Source organism: Cavia porcellus, unplaced genomic scaffold (genome assembly GCF_034190915.1).
Source record: "Cavia porcellus strain 051 isolate PalLab524CR breed Dunkin Hartley unplaced genomic scaffold, mCavPor4.1 scaffold_31, whole genome shotgun sequence".
NCBI classification, from domain to species: Eukaryota; Metazoa; Chordata; class Mammalia; order Rodentia; family Caviidae; genus Cavia; species Cavia porcellus.
This window is the reverse complement of record NW_026947514.1, coordinates 36,325,671-36,341,940: the sequence shown is the minus strand read 5'-3', so window position 1 is coordinate 36,341,940 and position 16,270 is coordinate 36,325,671. Positions and strand designations below refer to the sequence as shown.

The 16,270-nt window shown below is 43.2% G+C and overlaps 2 protein-coding genes across 7 annotated transcripts in view; one reads left to right on the top strand and one right to left on the bottom strand.

Annotated features, from left to right (window-relative positions):
• Fntb (farnesyltransferase, CAAX box, beta) overlaps nt 1-16,270 on the top strand; it is a 77,898-nt gene that overhangs the window by 29,878 nt on the left and 31,750 nt on the right. For 4 of the 5 annotated variants that reach the window (XR_001201786.3, XM_063241491.1, XM_005004776.4 and 1 more), the window contains exons 3-6: nt 180-252; nt 2,260-2,351; nt 9,918-10,064; nt 10,145-10,228. Coding sequence is in view for 4 of the 5 variants with exons in the window: in XM_063241491.1 (XP_063097561.1) it covers nt 180-252; nt 2,260-2,351; nt 9,918-10,064; nt 10,145-10,228 (396 nt within the window). In the remaining variant the exon portion in view is untranslated. Of the gene's footprint in view, nt 1-179; nt 253-2,259; nt 2,352-7,610; nt 7,719-9,917; nt 10,065-10,144; nt 10,229-16,270 lie in introns of those variants that run through there. The other variant, XM_063241492.1, reaches the window with a different exon arrangement.
• The window catches only part of Max (MYC associated factor X), a 73,878-nt gene continuing 70,209 nt past the window's right edge, over nt 12,602-16,270 (bottom strand). Inside the window, exon 8 of one of the 2 annotated variants that reach the window (XM_063241498.1) lies at nt 12,602-16,125. In XM_063241498.1, the coding sequence (XP_063097568.1) occupies nt 15,970-16,125 (156 nt within the window). In that variant the 3' untranslated portion in view covers nt 12,602-15,969. The remainder of the gene's footprint in view (nt 16,126-16,270) is intronic. The other variant, XM_063241508.1, reaches the window with a different exon arrangement.

Sequence of the window (16,270 nt, the reverse complement as noted above, 5' to 3'; positions counted from 1 at the left end):
AAGAACCCTAGTTCCCTGCTGAGTCTCTTAGACCTAAACTTCTAAACTTCTCAAGTTGACACAATGTATCAACCATAACAATGAGTGTGTGCACACGAGGATGTGTATGCATGTGTCTGTCTGTTTGAAGAGAAACCATAAGCTACTACAACAGGCTTATAGGCTCTTTGTCTTTCCAGGCTTATTTTGCAGAGGGAGAAACACTTCCATTATCTGAAAAGAGGCCTTCGACAACTGACTGATGCCTATGAGGTAAATATGTTACCCAGGGATTTTTTCTGCCAAGTCTTCCCCACCCCCGCCATTTGAATGAAAAATGCTGTTGCTTCTGACTGGTTGCACATTCACACATACCAGGTGGCTCCGCAGGAACCAGGGCTCTGTCACATAGCTGGGATACTACTTCCTGCAGGCAGAACCAGGCTGCTCCAGTTTTGTCACCTTCTAGAGCTGGAGGGACACTTTGATGGAGTGAGGCTTTCCTCCACCGTGAAAACACAGCTGAGGGTTTACACACTTTCTCCTGACCCCTTTGATAACCTAAAGTCTGTTATCTAGTAAAGCCCAGGCCTCTGCCCTAAATTGAGCTAGTTCTCTCCTAGGAGAAGAACAGAACATAAACCCCAGAGAGCACCTCTTGTATTTAAAACTATAGGCCCAGCTTTGAGTGGATGTAAATGTTGAAACCAGTTCCAGTTAAACAAGCCAGCAGAGCACATCCGTAGGCTGGATTTGGCCAGTGGACTGTCAGATTTTGATTCCCCAGTCACATCCTCCTTGGTTAGTGTCCTGTGCTAAGTCATCTTTCCATTGCTAGGACTGACTTACACAACTTGAAGGAGAAAAGGTTTCTCTTGGTTTATGGTTTCAAAGGTCTTAGTCCCTGCTTGGCTGGATCCGAGGCAGAACAGCATGACCAAGGAGAGCTGCTTATTTTGTGGTAGCCAGGAAGTAAAGAGGAAGGGAATGGCTGGAGACCTCACCCCAGTGACCCGCCTCCTCCAACTGGGCCCCACCCCCAGTGGACTGACTCATTGGTGAGGCTGGTGACTTCGTGATCCAGTCATTTTCCTAAGCCCCACCTCGGAACACGGGAGACTTTGGGGGCACATTGGAGATCCGATCCATAACAGTTCCCATCAGCTTGATACAGGTCATGCCATAGTCTGCTAAGCAGTGTGGTAAAATCTTACCTTCCATTCTCTTATCTGACCCTGTAGTTGTGCCATGAGTTAGGGCAGTCTTTATTTTCTTAGGGAAGGAAACTGGCATAGGTAAGGTAATTTGCTGAGAGGCACCTCACTAGTGGGGAGAGAAACTGCGATTCACACTTAGCCAAATGCTGAGCATGTCTTCAGTGGCCCACCAGCCTGGCCCCCATGTAACCATTAACCACAGCTTAGATTGTTACACAGTTCTGAAGAGCGCAGCAGTTTGGGCTGAAGAAATGAGCACTGGATTAAAAGTTAAAAACCTACATTCTTATCTCAGCTTTGACATTTAGCATTTTTATAATCTGGAAAAAAATTTCCCTGGACCTCATTATATAACTGGAGCACAACTACTGTTACGTGCCTAGCCTAGCCTTGAATCTCAGTAGCCGTGTAGGCCTCGGGTTAGAATTGAGGTCTGTGTGTTACCTTTGGAAGCCTTTGCCAGCTCCCCAGGCAGAAGGAGTCTCTTCTGTGTGCTCGATGGAGATCATTTCCAGCATTTGTACAGGACCATGTACTTGTGTGTTACATTCCAAAAGATACACAGTAACTTGTATTTGATGGAACTAAGGCCCTCTGCTTTTAAGATGACCCTATTCTATACCCCAAACCTTGGCAGAATTACAATCACATTCCTTTTCATTATCTGCCCCCAATGTCCACAACAGTGCTTGGCACAAGTAGTTACCAAAATATTTATTGAGTCTGAGAATGAGTTAATCCATGAACTCACTTTCTGAGACTAGATTCCTTGGGTCTATCCCAGGAAAAAACAGCCTTTAACTTCCTGAAGTGTGAGAATCTTCCTTAGATGTCTGCTGGGGACGGACCTGTCTAAGGTAAACTTCTTTTAATCTCTTTTTTCCCTCTTCTCACAAATGTTCTTTTCAGTCCTGGCTAAAGCCACAGAGTAAACCCCTGTTCACCAAGTAAGGGTTCCCTCCTCCCCTTGCAAGGCTGCAGAAAATGAGACAGATCCAGCCTTGTCAGCAGAGTGTTGGGGTGACTGTGAATAAGGGGTGTGTTTCTTCTTGTCCTCTTACAGTGTCTGGATGCCAGCCGCCCATGGCTCTGCTACTGGATCCTGCACAGCTTGGAGCTCCTAGATGAGCCTATCCCCCAGATAGTGGCTACAGAGTGAGTCTAGCAAAAAATCTGGGATACTTGCTGGCATTGCATGCTAACTTTGGGCTTCCTTTTTTGTTTTTGTGATGGGGGAAAAAACCAAAAAAACAAAAAAAAAACAACTGCTATCAAGAAATCTTTGCCCTTCTCTTGACCTCCAGCAGTTTCCTGAAACTCCTCCAGCTGACATGCCTGTTGTAAGTTGGTGGGTAGAACAAGACTTTGAACTCTCAAGAGAAGGCTTCTGGTTCCTTCTGTGGCCTTTTCTTTTGGCTCTTGGCTCTGATCTTTGAGAAAAGTTTTTTGCCACCAATTCTGAGAGATACAATTTCACTGGCAAGTACAGGGTGTGTTTGCATAGCTGCTATGGGAAGCATGGGCAACTCAGTGAGCAAAATCACCTTTGCTGCCTGTGAACACCTCTCAGAAGTACCTCTTGGCCAGCGCCTGCAGTGTCGGATAGCTCTTAACAGGACTGCCTGGGTTACTGTCTTAGGTACCAATGTCATGACTTAGTGTTCTCATAAACTTCTGATGACTAGAGAGCTAAGCAACTGAGAGTCTTCCCGAGGTGTTTGTGCAGATGGTGTTGGCAGAATGACACCTCTTTCTCAGAAGCTCATCATAATTCACATCTTAAGGAAGAAAAAACTAATCTTAACTCCAGTCTTAGGAATATGGGGATAGGAAAGGAATCCAAGAGTCCCACAGGGCCAGCCTGTCCTCTTGGCTTGCATCCCTCCAGTCCCCTGGTGTGCCTCAGGGCCAGGAACAGGGGACCTAAGGCTCCTGAGCCAAGTTTGGTTTTCCCAGCACACGGTGGCAGCTGTGTGGGGACTGGTGGAGGCCTGTGGGGCCCTCCCTGGTCACAGTGTCCCTGCCTCAGTCACATTGGCAGGTCAGAAGAACAGAAGTCACATTGTCTCATTCATTCTGTCTTAACAATAATCTCTCATTCTTGCTTTCCTGGGCAGGGTGTCTTGTGATGAGTGTGGATGGGGAAGATAATAATGAATTAAGCCCTTAACCCTGTGACTCCTGCTTTCTGAGGCAGAGAAAACACATGCGCTGTTCTGATCATCAGGATTGCTTCCAACACTGAAAGTAGAGTTGGACGCAGTTTCTGCAGTAACAGGAATTTAATTGTCAAATAAAGGCCCATGTGTTTTTGAAATACCAGTCGGGGGCTGGGGGGTGCGTTTCTTTTTCCCCCACACCTACACACTCAGGATGTACTCTCTGCTAAGAATGGGAGAGTCGCCCAGGAGTGAAGCAGAAAGAAACGGAGGATTTTGTGTGAGTGACACGCAGATGCCTGACAGGACTAGACCAGGCTGGAGCTGGGAGACAGTGACGGGGCTTCCTACAGTGAGGAGCTCAAGTCAGGATGGATTCTGAGTGCTCTCTGAGTTATATAACTCAGTTGGTGTTTTATCATTGGATTTTTGTTTGTTTTTCGAGACAGGGTCCCACACTGTAATTCAGACTATCTTTGAACTCACTGTGTAGCCCACGCTGGCCTTGAACTTGTCATCACTGGTTTTTTGGGGTACCTGTGGTAACATCAGAGAGGAAAATGGAAACCCTTTAAAGGGGTTTGCAGGTAGTTAATTCTAGATGCAGACAGTAATGCAGATATTGTGAACAAAACCTAGTAGCCCTGACCTATGAGGAAACAAACTATGTTTACTAAGATTCTGAGCAATTTTAATGGCTTTTATAAAAATACGGGGCATTTTCTGTTTTAGACTACCTGAAATAGGATATTACCTTTTTATTTATTTTAAACAAGGAAAAGGAGTGCTTTGAAATGTGATCTTTTTTTCCCCTTCAAATACATATTAAAGTGATGTAGAGGCAGGTTTACCTCTGGAGGTGCATTATTTCTGTACCTGCTTCCCTACCCGCCTGTCGTTCACTGCACACGCTCTACACATACACGAGAGTTTGTCTGCCTTTCCTATTTTGTTCAGTTTTGTGCTTCTGTTTGCTTCGGGACACTGAGTTCCCTCTAGTGGACGGAATCACTTATGTCAGCGACTGTGACTCCTGACCAAAGCCAGCAAGGCCAGGCTTTTCAGCTATCAGATGAGGGATATATTCAGAGAGGAATTTAGCTTGCTTCTCTGGAGCGACCATATACAGACATTTACATGTTAATTTACAAAAAGTAAACTAATATTTTGAGTCCAGCATTACTTTGCTTAATGATTTTAGCATTGGAGGAAGCATCATTTAAACAGAATCCCATTATTTTTTATTAAAAGCTGCTGTAATGGAAATACAGAGTAAAGTGAAACCACTGTATTTAAAGTTAGGTTTTTAATTCCTGTAAAAGTTAAAAAATGTCTTTAACTTAAAAACCATTTTGGAAGTTTTGAGTTTATAAAGTGTTTCCAAGCCTAGTGTGGTGGTACATACCTGTAATCCCAACACTTGGGAGGTTGGGGCAGGAGGGTTGTTGCAAGTTCAAGAAAGCCTGGGCTACAAAGTAAGCTCAAGGCCAGCCTGAACTGCACAGTGAGACCTTGTCTCAAAAAGACACCCCCCCCCCAAAAAAAAACCAAAAAACAAAAAACCCAACTTTTCCAGAGAGAAATTCAAATGTTATTTTAGTGCTTATTTCCCTTTCAAAGGTTATTAGTAACCCCTCAAGTATTTTTCCTTTTAAAGCTTGCATTAAAATATAATTGGTGTGTTTTCTTGTCTCTCAGTAGGGACACCCATACCCAGGCATTTGTCTTTGGGCATTGTTTTTGGTCAGGTTGTGCTGGCATCTCAGGGTACAGATCAGGGATGCTCTGAGTACCCTCTTCAGGACAGTCCCTGCATCAGAGAATGACACAGCCCCTTATGTCAGTCCAGCCAAAGCTGAGACAGCTCACTCTTCACAACTAACCAGGATGGCCTTTCACTTGTCTGTTGTTTGACTGCACCTCGTGCAGACCCCTCTGGTCTGTGGGGCTGCAGCTGGCTCACGGTGGGGCAGCTGGAAGAATTAGGACCCAGGATACGCAGTGCCCCTAGTGCCTCTTGGCTTTGCTTCTACTCCTGGAATGACTGCTCCTGCGGAACTAGAATCCTCACAGTTGTTATAGGCTGTAAGTCTGTCTGTGGTAAGCTATTAAGGGGAGGAAGTGGGTTGTTTGTTTGTTTTTTATTTTTTGTGGAGCTGGGGATTGAACCCAGTGTTTTGTGCATGCTAGGCAAGTATTGTACTGCTGGGCTATAAGCACAGTGAGGAAGTTATTTTCTCAGATTTAGTAAGAATTCGACAGGTTAGCCTCAATTTTTGTTACAAGAAATTTTTTTGTAACGACCCTATGTATACCGGAAGTATTTTTCTGGGTAGCTTTCTCGCTGTCTGTAACATCATTAAGCCTTTTAATAGTTTTTCCACTTTTTAACTTTTTTTTTTTTTTTGAGACAGAGTGTCACTATGCAGTTCAGGTAGGCCTTGAGCTCATTTTGTAGACCAGGCAGATGAAGAACTTGCAACGATCCTCCTGTCTCAGCCTCCCAAATGCTGGGATTACAGGAGTATGTCACCAAGCCTGGCAATTTCTTAACTTTTTTTGAGATAGTAAATTTTACAACTCTAATATGAATTCCATTTGTGTAAAATGGAGGCTAGGGCCAGATATAGTTCTGAACAATGCTGTTTATTATGCTGTTAAAAAGTGTTTTGGTTTGGTTTGGTTTGGTGCTTTTTGCTGGGAACAGTGCCACACACCTGTAAATCCAGCTACCATCCTTAGGAGGCTGAGGCAGCAGGATTGCCAGTTCAGGGCCAACCTGGGCAACTTAGTGAGACCCAATCTTAAAATAAAGTAAAATAAAAGGGGTAAGGGTTGTAGCTCCATGGCAAAGTACCTGTCTCAAAGTCCTGAGTTCAATTCCTAGGACTACAAACAAACAAAAATAAGCATGTTTTTGTTATTAATTGTTTACTCCTCAAGGACTTTTATCTCTGATGCTTGCCTGCTGTGTTCCTAGTCATTTCCTACTTGTGTTTATATGCTTTACCTGGTCCCCATCCCTGCCTTCTTAAGTGCTTATATCTGGTACTTATATCTGTTTCATTTGTTTTATTCTGGATTTTGATTTGGTTCTCTGTTTGTATTATTTGCTTCCTATTCATATTTTTTTCAGTATGGAGGATGGAACCCAAGGCCTTCACAATGAGCTATATCCCCAACCCTTTTTTTATTTTTTATTTTGAGACAGGGTCTCACAAGTTGCTTTGGCTGGGCTCAAATTTGCAGTCTTCCCGCCTCAGCCTCGCAGAGTGCCGGGCTTTCAGGAGTGCACCACCACACCAGGCTTGCGTGTACTTGGGAATCCTCCGTCCTCATTGGTGATACTCATACCCAGAACCAACCACTTTACAACAGTCCTCAACCATTACCTGAAAGTGACTTCTTAGAAAGCTGATAGTAAATCATGGGCGTTCTTGCTTTGAATTTGATTTTCTTACCTGGGTACAGCCTTACTGACTCTGATATATCCATGTAAGGTATGGCTGTGGCACTGGTTATTTTGGTTTTGGTTTTACCTCTGTGGATACTGGGAACTGAACCCAGACCCTTTGTATTGAGCTATGTCTCCAGCCTTTTTTATTTTTTACTTTTGAGACAGTGTCTCACTGAGTTACTAAATTGCCCAGGCTGGGTTCAAGCTTTGCATGTTCCTGCCTCAGCTTCCTAGAGTACTAGAATTAAGGGCACGCACCACCACACCCAGTTAGGTTGTTAAGCACTCAGGTGAGGTTTGGATCTTTTTGGCTTCAGGAGGCTAGGGCTGGTGTATTCCTTATTAGCTCCCTAATGATTTTATCAACACACATTTGGGGTCTGAAAATTCTTGATCTCCAAAGATAGTTTCCCACTTCATTGGTGATTGTGGTGGATGCTAGAATTAGAGGAACATTGCTGACGTCAAAGAAAGTTGATCCATGGCCACATCTAAGATATGTGTGTTGATAATATCTTTAAAGGAGTCTAAAACAGGCCACACTGCTTGTTTACACGGTATTTCCTGCTTACAATTTTTCAATTAGTTGGTGAATTTTTGGTCTCTTAAGTTTCTCCCTTTTGTTAGATTAAAGTCTCATTAACATCTTGGTTTTCAGAACTGCTAAGTCTGCTAAAGGCAGCTGGTGGCCTAGTGGTCAGTTTGGCAGTTCCTTAAGTTGCAAGTTGGAAAGCCTGGGGATCAGAATGTTCTGTATGCGGAAGTGAGGTGGCGAGCTGCACCCCCGCCCTTAGGCACAGCCTGGGACGGTCTTGTATGTCAGCTGAGGACCCTTGCTGTGAAGGGGCCGTATCGAGGTGTCTGGAACATTTAGATCCTCACTCACGCCAGACTTCAGGCTACCAGGTCAGGAGTGTTGTGTTCAGCACAATTCTATCTTGGGCACTGGAGAAGGGAATGGATTGCTTAGGTGACTCTTTTCCTTTCTTCATTTAAAAAATGTACAAAGCTTTTGTTGTTTTATGTTGCTGGGGCATAACCCAAACTATATACACACTGGGGAAATCCTCTACCACTGAGATACTGTTTTTGTTACCTCAACCTTTGCTTTTGTGGTAGAGAAATCTTAGTAGGCTGTTGCAGCCAGCTTTGTTAAGAATTGAACTTGTTAGCTGTTTGTTTTTGGGAAATGGTATGATCACTGATGACTTGGGAACTATGTTGGAATAAGTTCCATTAAAAAGTGTGCCAAGAACTGTCTTGCCTCTCTGTCGGTCTCTGTTACCATCCTTGTGTTTCCTATAGTTAAATTTTAGGTGTAAAGAGAAGTGAATGGATAGTGGTCTTTTTTTTTTTTTTTTTCTGTTACTTCAGTAATATATTTTTTTTTTATTTTGAAAGTAGTAAAATACAACAGAACAAGACAGAATAAAACCAGCTGAGACCGTGTAGTGAAATTGGTACAGAACTTCACAGCAGATTACCAGGATAACAGTAATAGGTATCACAGTATATTTCATTATCTTTACAATAGTTGTTTTTTCAATCATGTATATCAAATTAAAATGAAATATAGAATATTGAATAGAGCAGTACCATTAATCAGAATAAAGCAAAACAGATGAGATGGTAGAAGGAAATCCCCCTTATTTGCTATGGTCAACCTCCCAAGAGATGCTCAGATTTCTGGTTCCCATTTGCTAATGGGGGGACAAGGGAAGGGGGTAGGGGAAGTGGGATGTTTGACTCTAGGCCATGCACCAGTAGGTTCACTATTGCTTAGCAGGGAGGCAGGCTGGTTGCTTGGCTTCCCAGCGTCCTAAGTTCCAACATGGCGTGGATCTCAGGAGACACAGGTGGTTCTCCCCCTGGAAGGGCTGCAGTATGGATAGTGTTCTAACCTGTGAGATTTGAAAACTGAAATGGCAAGGTGGGAGTGTTTTCTGTTATTGTCCCTGTCCCTCCCTGTAGGAGGTCTGAGATAAAGTAATCAAGTATGACGTAGGGAAGCTGTGGTGAACTTGGGTCTTCATGAAACTTAGCCTATGTGGACTCCCTGGCAACAGTGAATAAGAAATAATGAGATGAAAGAGCTCAGAAAAGAAGTGCCTGATCAAATGTGGTGGCATGTGCCTTTTAACCCAGCACTTGGAAGGCTGAGGAAGGAGGATGGAGTTTGAGGGCAATCTGGGCTACACAGTGAGACCTTGTTTCAAAAAAGGGTAGGGGGATGAGCACTAGAAAGAGACAGGCTTGCTATGTGGTCTTTTAAGTGGAGGATTTCCTGTAACACTGACCCACTGAGTCATGGGCAAACAACTTAGTGAGTGGGGCCTTCTTGGAATATTCCCTTCCAGGGAACTTCAGGGGACCCTGGACAAATAGGGGATCTCTTGATGTCACTTAACGCAGGAATGTAAATCTCAATGGCATGCTCAGAGGCAAATCATCTCCAAGCAGTTTTCCTCCATGAGTAGACAGGAGCCCTTCTGCATTGGCATGAAAACCCCTCTAAGACCCCACAGACTATAGTGTTCTCCTGATGTGTGTCACCTGTGCTCCTGTGGCACTGCCACCATCACTGAGCATAGTTCGAGTCTCTGTTGCATCCCCTCAGCCACAGAGGTGAGCTTCTTACCAGCGTAGCAGCAGTGCCACCCAGGTCGCAGTGGGCGCAGGGTGACATTTCTGTGTGTTCTAGGGAAGCCTCAGCAGCAGACCTAGGCTGGGCGCCTGGTGTGGGAAGAAGCAGTTGAGCACAAGGTACTAAGCAAAATCCAAAGGCTGTGAGATCCCCAAAGGAGGGAGACTGGTACCCCAGATCCAGGGCTATGAGCCAAGTGAAAAGTTCAGGGAGAGGCACAGTCTGGAAGCCTGTTTCTATCCAGCCTTGTGTTCTGTGATTCCTGATGCAAATGCTTGAATTAAATACAAAGTGCAGGAGCCTGTAAAACTTGACAGTAACTGTAGAGCTGAAGCTTTTGGGGGCAGATTTTTTTTTTCCTTTTGAGGGAGAGGAGATAATTAGATATGGACTTTGGTGGGAATTTGTTGATTAGAAATTAATGCTCTCAACTTTGTTTTTCCCTTTGGCCATGTACCTAGTGTGTGTCAGTTCCTGGAGCTATGCCAGAGCCCAGATGGTGGCTTTGGAGGGGGCCCTGGCCAACACCCGCACCTTGCACCCACGTACGCAGCCGTCAACGCGCTGTGCATCATCGGCACTGAGGAGGCGTACGACATCATTAACAGGTAAAGCCGCAGCCCTCAAGGCCCAGGACTCAAAAGGGCTCCACCGGCCGCACGGCACTGACCTCTTCGCCGTTTTGCAGAGAGAAGCTTCTCCAGTACCTGTACTCCCTGAAGCAGCCCGATGGCTCTTTCCTCATGCATGTTGGAGGTGAAGTGGACGCAAGGTGAGTAGGAAGCTGCATCACACCATACAGCTGCTGTGTTGCCAGAGCTGTTACAGCCAGGAGCAGCGTGGCTGAGCTGCTGCTTTGTTCCAGAGTGACAGGCAGGAAGACATGTCAGTAACAGTATCATAATCCTTGTAGGTATCATACAAATGTCCTCAGGGGTCACTACCTCTTGACTTCTTTTATGTAAACTTCAAAGTATTAGAAACAAAATGCTTCCATTATAAAATTTTGGTGTAAAATGAGGTACCTAATGGATTCATATATTGCTCTTCTAGATCATTTGAAATAATAGTTACCATTAAAAAAGAATAGAAAACAAGGAAAGGATATCTCATAAATGACTGCATAATACCATCTTTTATCTCTGGGAGAGGAAAGCCTGATAGAGACCCAGTAATACTTCTTAGTTTGTTTTGCTTTTTGAGACAGGATCTTGCTGTGTAGTTCATGCTAGCCTGGATCCACTGTGTCACTCAGACTGGCCTCAAATTCATGGTAGTACTCCTGCCTTAGCCTTCTAGGTGCTGGGAATTACAGGTGTGCACCACCATGCCTGACAACTTCTTAATCAGTTTGGTAAGACCCTGAGAACACAGAACACTCAGGCTCTTTTGAGCCTCTGGGAGTTGCTGTGGAAGCCACAGTGGCCTTGTGGGCCAGCAGAGTGCAGTACTGTGAGTTGCACAAACCGCTTTGTAACTGTTGGCGCAGACTTTACCTAGAATCGTGACTTGGCTGGCACAATAGCACACACTTGTAATCCCACCTACTTGGGATGCTGAAGCAGGATAGCAAGTTCTCAGCCAAGTGGGATAACTTTGTGAGACATTGTCGCAAAACAAAAAAGGCCTGGGAATATAGTTTAGTCTCTTTTAATCAGTCTTGGCTTGAAATCCATTTTGTCTACAAATAGAATAAGCTACCCCTGCTTTTTACTGTGGTCCTGTCACATGGAGTATTGTTTTCCATTTTTTGACTTTCAGTCTATGAATTTCTTTTAAATTAAATATGTTTCTTGTATGCAGCCTATTGTTGGATCTTGCTTATTGATCCATTTTCCTAGTCTGTTTCTTTTGATTGGTGAACTGAGACCATTTCCATTGATGGTTATAACTGATACGTATTGACTTATGCTTGTCATGTTATTTTCCTGTTGTTGGTTTTCTTTTTATTTTTTTCCTAATTACTTGCCTTCCCTGGTGGACTCCTTCTGTTGGGGTTCATGGAGTTATAGTCCTCATTATCTTTCTAGACTATACTTCAGAATATTTTGGAGTGCTGGTATGGTGGTCATGAATCACTTCAGATGTTCTTTGTCATGGAAGTATCTTATTTCTCCACCAATTTTGAAAGATAGTTTTGCAGGGTACCTCAATCGGTTGTTGGAAGTTTTTTGGTGGGGGAGGGGCTTGAAATACTTCAAGTTCTCCTTGACTTGAGGGCTTTTGCTGAGAAGTCTGTTGTGATTCTGATGGACTTTCATTTGTAAGTGATTTGTTTATTTTCTCTAACAGCTTTTTCTATTCTGTTCTTGCGTTGCATTTCTGGAAACATGATTATTATATGGCTTGGTGTAGATTTTATTTTATCTTGGCCGATTGGAGTTCTGTATACCTCACTTATCTGTATGTCAATTTCTTTTTGCCTGTTTGGGAAATTTTCTGCCATTATTTCTGTGAGCAGGTTTTTTACATTCTTTGTGCTGTTTCCTGCTTTTTCATTGAATCCTATCAAGCTTGTTATTCTCTGTATCATCTAGCAGCTGTTGGATTAATTTTCCATGGTCCCTTGTTATTTTTAAGAAATCTTTCTTTTTGTAATTACTAACCACAATCCTGTCTTCTAGATCTGATATCCTACCTTCACATTGGCTCATTCTGTTATATATACTTTCAATGGAATTTTTAATCTGGATATCTGTTTGAATCTGTTTCGTGGATTCTTTCTTTCCTATGTTGGGTGTTCATGGTTTCCATCATTTTCCTAAGCTCTAGTTTTTTAAAATCTGTATCTGCTTTACAGTCACTAACTATATCTTTCATTATGGTCACCATCTCTAGTTATCTGAGAGATTATTTCTGATTTGATTTTTTTCTAGAGCCTCTTTCATCTGCTTTGTTACTTCCACTGTTACCACTTCAGATAGTCCAGATGAGTGGCTTTCAGATTGCTCCACCTTATTGCCCCTGAGTTTGCCTTGGGTGAGCTGAGAGTCTGGAATTACATCTTTCTTATGTATTGTCTCATTTTGTCTTCTTTTAGTTTAATTCCTGGTTGATGCTTATAAATTGCTTATGGCAGGTAATTTCATTGCTAATATTTAGAACACATACTATTTCTCAGAATGGTCTTCCAGGTTTAGCTGGCTTTTAGGTTTTGAGTCTGTTGCAAGATCCTACCTTTTCAATTTATTAGAGATGGGAAGTTGCTACCTATTTGGCACAGGCCCTGGCTGTTTGGCACTGGCCTATAGTATTGTTTATGACTTTTAGGCAATCTCAGTCTTCAGGAAGAACAGTTGATTAGAACAATTATATCACCTTGGTTAAAGTAACACAATCAGCAATAACAACAGCAATCAAACACAGTCTAGAAAATGACAAACTGTGATAAGTATTAATTTATCACCTTTATCTCTGTGAACTATATTTGTAGTTAAATAACAAAGTCTAAAACAAACCAGAAAGTTATATACAGTAAATATGCCTTCAATATGGCAATTTTACCCGAGGGGAGAAAGCTTAAAAGAGGTTAGGGGGGAAAACAGAGAAATAAAAGAAAAAGAAGAGATTAAAAGCAAGGCTGGTAGATAAAGGAAGATTATACAAACTTTGGGAACCTGGCGAAGAAGACAGAAGGGGAAGTGAGAAGAAATGAATAAAAAGAGCAGAACAGAACAACGAGGAAACTGGAAACGGTGTTTACACTCATAATAACAAGAACAGACAATTAAGAAAAACAGAAAACAAAATAAAAAAAGAAGAAAAACAATGTCCACTTCAGGGCACATCTCTGCTGTCGCTGGTGGGTAGACAGAGTGGGCAGACAGAGCCCAGACCCATGTTGATTAATCCCAGCAAGCCAGCCATAGATTTTCATTAGGGTAGTGAATCATCCTAGCAAACCCGCACCTTGGTTCCCCTAAAGTTCTGATTTCTGACTGTGAGGCTGGAAGCTGACTTACTCAGCCTGCAGCCCTCCATGTGCCTCCTGTTGGCCTGAGTGTGGTTCCTTGACCTCCTGCTGACTTGAACTTGGCAGGCTTACCCTGACATGGGGAGCCCTAGATGAAGCCAGCCCAAAGCTGCTCTGAGTTCCAAACTCAGTTGGCCTCTGCACAAGATGGCTTCTGGCCCATCGTCCTCTCCTGGGGGATGTTCAGACCCAAATAACTCACCAGCCATTGCAGTCATCTGCACCCATAGGGTGTGGTGTGTTCCGGCAGTGTGCTCCTCCATGGAGGCCTCTGAAGTCATCAGCAGCCACTGTGTGTCTGCAGGTTGGAGCTGCCCCTCCCCAGGCAGTAAGTCTGGGCCGAGGGAGAAAGTGCCATTTGCCACCTCCTTCTTCTGCCTTGAGATCTCTCTCTCTCTCTGCTGTCTGTGTGGGCTTCAATTCCTGCTTCACTTACTTGTTGGCCCGGACACCGATTTCCATCCTTCTTCTTTTCCTCACATTGCTGTTTTCCAGCATCCTGACACCAAATCTGAGTGAGTCAGCTTCGCTGCTCTTCACCACTCCACCATCTTCCCCAAAATGAACTATATTTTAGTGATAGAGCATTTACCTAGAATGCACAGTCCCCAATACTGCAAAAAGAAAGAAAGTGTCTGAAATGTCTAGCAAGTCCCTCCCTGGCAGAATACTTACAGGCATGCAGAACACTCACTGAACAAGTTGTTTCTCAAAGGCAGGGGATCGCTGACATTTTATACCACTTTGTGTCCTTAGTTGGAGACACGCATTTTTGGTGAGGTTTCTGTTATTGCCTGGGTTTGCTTCTACACATATGCGTCTGACTTAACCATTAGTTTGCAAGTATATATAGAGAAATAGCTATGAAAGTTACAGAGCATAAAGCACACTGGAGATAAAAGTAGGTAACCAGGTTGCAAAGACTTTTACTGAAAGATTTTCCTCTATATGTAATTTGTGTGTTCAAACAGCAGCAACAAAACAAGATTAGTTATCTGTATATACCATGGAAGCTGATCTAACTGTTGAGTTGAAACAGTGTTGTGCTCATTTTTCCTAAGAAACATGCTTACCTACACCACAGTCACTACACTTTCATACCTGTATTAGATACGCACTTGCACTTACCATAAAAAACTTACTAATATCAAGCAAAAGCAAACAAACTATAGCCAAGTTCTTTTTTGATATTTTATTGTATACCTTTCTGGATATGATTATTCTTTAAAACTCATTTGTCTGAGCACTAGTCTTTTTCTTTGCTCTGATTCATTTTTTTAAAATTTTATTTAAAGAGAAAAAAACAAAACAGTAAAAGGATATAAGTAATATAGAATTTCAAAAAAATAAACAGTAAGATTCATTTTTGTGGACAAGTGCTGGACAACTTCTCCAAGAAAGGAGGTGTGTTCTAGTGAAGAACACAGGAGCCATGCTCCTCTTCACCTCTGTCTTCTGCCATCGAGCCAGTGCTTTCACTCATATGGCAGGTTGTAGATAGAAATGGTAGCCAGCGCAGTGGCGTATGCCTGTAATCTTAGCAGTCTGCGAGACTGAGGCAGGAGGATTGCAAATCTAAACCCAGCCTGGGCAGCTTATCAATTTAATAATACACCATCTCAAAATAATAAAAAGGGGTCTGGGCATTGTGTGTGTCTCCCTCCCTAGCTCCATGTGGGATCCGGGACTCCTCATTTCTCAACTGTCATGTCGGTGAGAAGCAAGCTCCTTCACAGGCCTCCTCCCAGCCTCAGAGGTGACATTAGCATTTAAGACAAATACTTCTGAGCCCCCCCAGAGGATCAAAGCCTAAGGAAATGGTATCAGACCTGGGGCCTCTGACCAGCAGGAGCCTGGCCAGTAAACATGCTGGTAGAGGGTAATGCTGGCAGCTTCTGCAGAGATTTCTCCGGAATACGCCACTAAATTAGACTTCCTGTTACGTCTCCACTGAATAAGTTGGAAATTATACCTATCTTTTTTTCTTCTCTTTAATGTTCCTTAGGAGCTCTTAGAAAAATAATTTGGAAACAGAATTAGAGCATACAGTTTTTTTTTTTTTTCATAGTAGATATTTGAAAAGACTGCAAGGAGGAAGAAGAGGCAGTCTGTGGACATGTCCCATGACAGAGAGACAAACTGAACTAAAATGTGTCTTGAGAAGAATTAGCTGAAAGGATAAAATGGCAAGAATTATTTCAAATCAAATAGGATAATGTTAAAAAAAAAAGCAGGGCTTAGGGCTGTCGCTTAGCGTGGAGCACACAGTTAGCATGGGTCTGTAGTGCTGAACAGACAAAAGAAAAAAGTGTTCCTTCTTTCTCATCAAAGGGTACATGTCTGTGTCTGTCCTGATGAGGTGCTCAAAATCAAGTTAGAGTTCTTTCCTCCACTATAGGTCAAAGAAGAGGCTCACCTATGACTTTCCCTCTTGTTTGGTACAGGCAGCCATTAGAATTTCATGGCTTGTGGGGGAAAAAAAATGTATAGTTAACCTTTAATATATTCATGCTACATATACCCAGACAGCAATTCCGCATCTAAAACAGTGCTGACATCTGACTAACTGAGACAAGTCTCACGTCCTTCCCTGACACCGTAGAGCGGTGGGAGTCACTGTGGGTCTTTGAAAGGCGCCAAATCCACTTCTGACATGAACTGATGCAGCTGTTGTTTCCTCTGATGTAGATGTGACCCTGTGGAGGTAGGGAGAATAGAATGTCATGTTCCTTCATAGAAGCCATGCCGTGAGCCACTCTATCCAAAGAGAATGTCACACCTCTCAGTTGGAGACCTGGGAGGACTGAGGGGTGAGGACAGGAAGTGATTCCAGCTTCCCAA